At 48.0% G+C, this 3,086-nt stretch overlaps 1 protein-coding gene across 1 annotated transcript; it reads left to right on the top strand.

The window, feature by feature from the left end:
- Positions 1-2,267: 2,267 nt before the first annotated feature.
- On the top strand, positions 2,268-2,952 carry M421DRAFT_421011 (uncharacterized protein). Its single transcript, XM_033592683.1, has 2 exons — positions 2,268-2,575; positions 2,619-2,952. Exons 1-2 carry the CDS (start codon positions 2,570-2,572, stop codon positions 2,796-2,798), a joined length of 186 nt encoding a protein of 61 aa, XP_033448714.1. The 5' UTR covers positions 2,268-2,569; the 3' UTR covers positions 2,799-2,952.
- The last annotated feature ends 134 nt before the right edge of the window (positions 2,953-3,086 follow it).

Below are 3,086 nucleotides of genomic sequence, written 5' to 3' on the forward strand. Positions count from 1 at the left end.
GGTGATGATGCTCTCTGCTGAGCTAATGCGCGATCGGATCTCTAGTCTTGAGAAGGCTAATAGCGCAGCCTCAGCGCGTAGGCGGCGCTCTAAAAGGCGTATACAGAAGCATAGAGTACTTACAAAGGGAGCTGGAGAGGATATACTGGCTCAAAATGAGGCTGACCAGCAGATTGCTCATGAAGAGCGTCAAGGAGGAGCGCGATCAGGCCTCAGCCAGCGCGCTCAAAGGCGCTGCACTAGGTGTAAAGAGACTGGGCACAACTCGCGCACATGCAACGCTAATACTATTAATATAGAGTAACGTAGTTCACAAGCGAGCGGTCCAACCCAAGCGAGTGGTCCACCTAACAGAGTTAAGATGATTGCAATGCATATGCTGCAACACCACCACCACTTACTGCAATTTGCAGGTGATAGAGATACTATTTAGACTCGTCGCTATCAGATGCATCTACAATTTCAACTGCACAGGTGCGAGCGTTGTGGCCAGTCTCTCCACAACGTCCGCAACGCCTCTGTGTGTGCACCTTCTTTGCAGGCTCTCCGCCCCCCTGCTGCCCACTACCCTCCCTTTCAGCTATTAAATCAGCTACCTCACCTACTGTGAGACTCTCTGCTGCCCGAATATACTTCCTCTTTCGACCTCTAACCTCTGTTGCTATCTCTACTGCCTTGCGAAGCCCTGCTATTTCCTGTCGCATTAACACGCTATCATGCCCTATCCGTGCAATGCCCTTGTTCAGCTGCTCGACTGCTCTAAGCAGAGGAGAAACTGGGGAATCTCTGTGCAGTCGTACACGCTCACAAACTAGCGTTAACTGAGCCTCTATCTCACGGAGGTTGCTTGGAGTTTTCGATTCCTATAGGGTGTCCTCTAGCTTTAGTGGAGTTAGCGTACAAAGGACCACATTAAGCTTTAATATCACCGCCTCTGGGTTGTGTGGAACTAGTCCAGCGCCCCTAAAGCCTGCACAGATGTTCTCCTTCGTGATTAACCTCTTAAAAGCTGCTTTAAAGGCTGGTAGGAAAGCCTCCTTGATCTGCTTGGAGCCGTACTGTGCCAAGCCACTGATCTCATCACTATATGCCCGCTTTAAAGGCGAAAAGCAACCCACATTAAGTAGCTGCAGCAGGTGCGACGAGTGAGCAGGCATACAGAGAACAATAATCTTCTTTTCCTCACAGTGTTTGTGGAACTCATGTGAGCTGTGGCTCTCATGGGCGTCCACAATCAGCAGCCTGTGTGCACCCACCTTCCGGTCTTTTGTATGGGTATTGAAGTGCTTTAGCCAGGCAATACCAAGCTCATTCAACGTCCAGCCATTAGGACTAACCTTAATTACCCAATCCTAAGGTAGATTGTAAAACCATAAGGTAATAAGGACCTTGCTAGGGAAGATAAGGAATGGTGGGATAGCCTATCCTTTGGCGTTAACTCCTTGTATATTAGTGACCCAACCACGGTTCCCTAGCTGCAGGCTCTTTGTGCTACGCTTCTCAGAGCCTGTAAAGACTATCTAGCCATAGATAACCCCTATTATAAAGCCTGTCTCGTCAAAGTTGTACATGTCTTCGTCTGTGATGCCGTACTTGGCCTTTGTGTTGGCAACTAGCTCAAACTAGGGCGTTATAACGCGTGCATCTTCGTTAAGGGCTTGCTGGCGATCATATGGACGGCTCCTTCGAAGCTTGATCTCAGGCGTACGCGTCTTGAAGTTGTCTACCCAGTGCTTGCCAACAGGCTCTCCACCGCGCTCAGCAAGCAGATCATTGGCCATATCTCGCACCATAGCCTTTGTAGCAGGTATTCCTCTTGTATCAAGCTCAAGTATACGTTGTACAAGGGCATCCTCCTCCAGTTTGCTCAGCTTCTTTGAATTGGGGTCGCGATCGCGTTAAGAGAGGGCTCCTTGGCGTTGTTAGCAGACAGTAGTTTAAGGTACGCTGAAGGCTGCAATAGCGCGTCTTTTGCTCTTGTTGCAATCTTTAATTGTAGCTTAGATAGCAAGCTGTAAGGTCCCTTTAGTATAGGTTAATTGCACGTTGCGTTGGGATGGCATTGTAATGCAAAGTAGTTATTAGGCTATCATGGTTGGGATGGACCGCTCGCTTGGGTTGGACCGCTCGCTTGTGAACTACGTTAGTCTACTATATTAATATCTAGCAATAATATTATTGCGTTGTTAAGATATATTGCTTTAAAGTTGCAAAAGTTAGTGGGGTAACCAACTCACTTGTCTGACTGACTTGCTTGCCAACCATGTTAGAAGAAGCTGTAAAGACTAATAAGACAGGATAGTTTAAGCACATAGGCTAGCTAGAGTTCTTTAAGGACTAGAATCTCGCTTATCTAGCGTATTAAGCCTGCCTGCCTAATCACAGTGAGCGCAAGATTAAGCTGGCTGCTTAGCTGACTAAAGGGCTGATTAAAAGAAGCGTGAAAGGACTAGCTACGCTCCCGCAAGAGTTGAGGCGCTAGCTGTGGAGCGCAAAGCGAGAGGAGCTAGACGTGCGACTATTAGCGCGCTTGCAGAATCTAGAGAGTTAGGCAGTGTACACAAGCTACATGGTGAGGTTTGTCAGCTTCGATCTGCGGGTACTAGCCGACAAAGAGCAGCAGATTGTGCGCTTTGGAGAGCAGCAGAATGCAGCTGCTTATGCAGAAAGCTGCTCAGTATCAGGCAGCGAGGAGGACAGCGAGGAGGACAGCGAGGAGGACGATGACGGCAAGAGCAGTAAAGCTGATAGCGACAGCCTGTGGCCCTGACGTACAACACGCAATTAAACGCAGCTAGATAGGGTGAAAGATGCACGTAAGCTCTTCACATGGACAGACAAGTAGAAGTTATTTAGGATTAAGCTATAGGACGCGCTAGATAGCAACAACAGAGCAGCTTAGACAGAGGCGCTTCTTGCGTTAATTAGCTTGTTTGTCTTTACAACATATTATTACCCTATAGCGCTGTCTACTAGTCTAATTTAGTTTCTAGCAGTGCTTAGGTATAATTAGGCTGGCGGATGGGTAGGGTAGGGTAGGGTATAGGTATAGTCACGTGATTTATGGGTAGGAACTAGGTAGGGTA

The sequence above is a fragment of the Didymella exigua genome, assembly GCF_010094145.1.
Source record: "Didymella exigua CBS 183.55 unplaced genomic scaffold M421scaffold_14, whole genome shotgun sequence".
Classification (NCBI taxonomy): domain Eukaryota; kingdom Fungi; phylum Ascomycota; class Dothideomycetes; order Pleosporales; family Didymellaceae; genus Didymella; species Didymella exigua.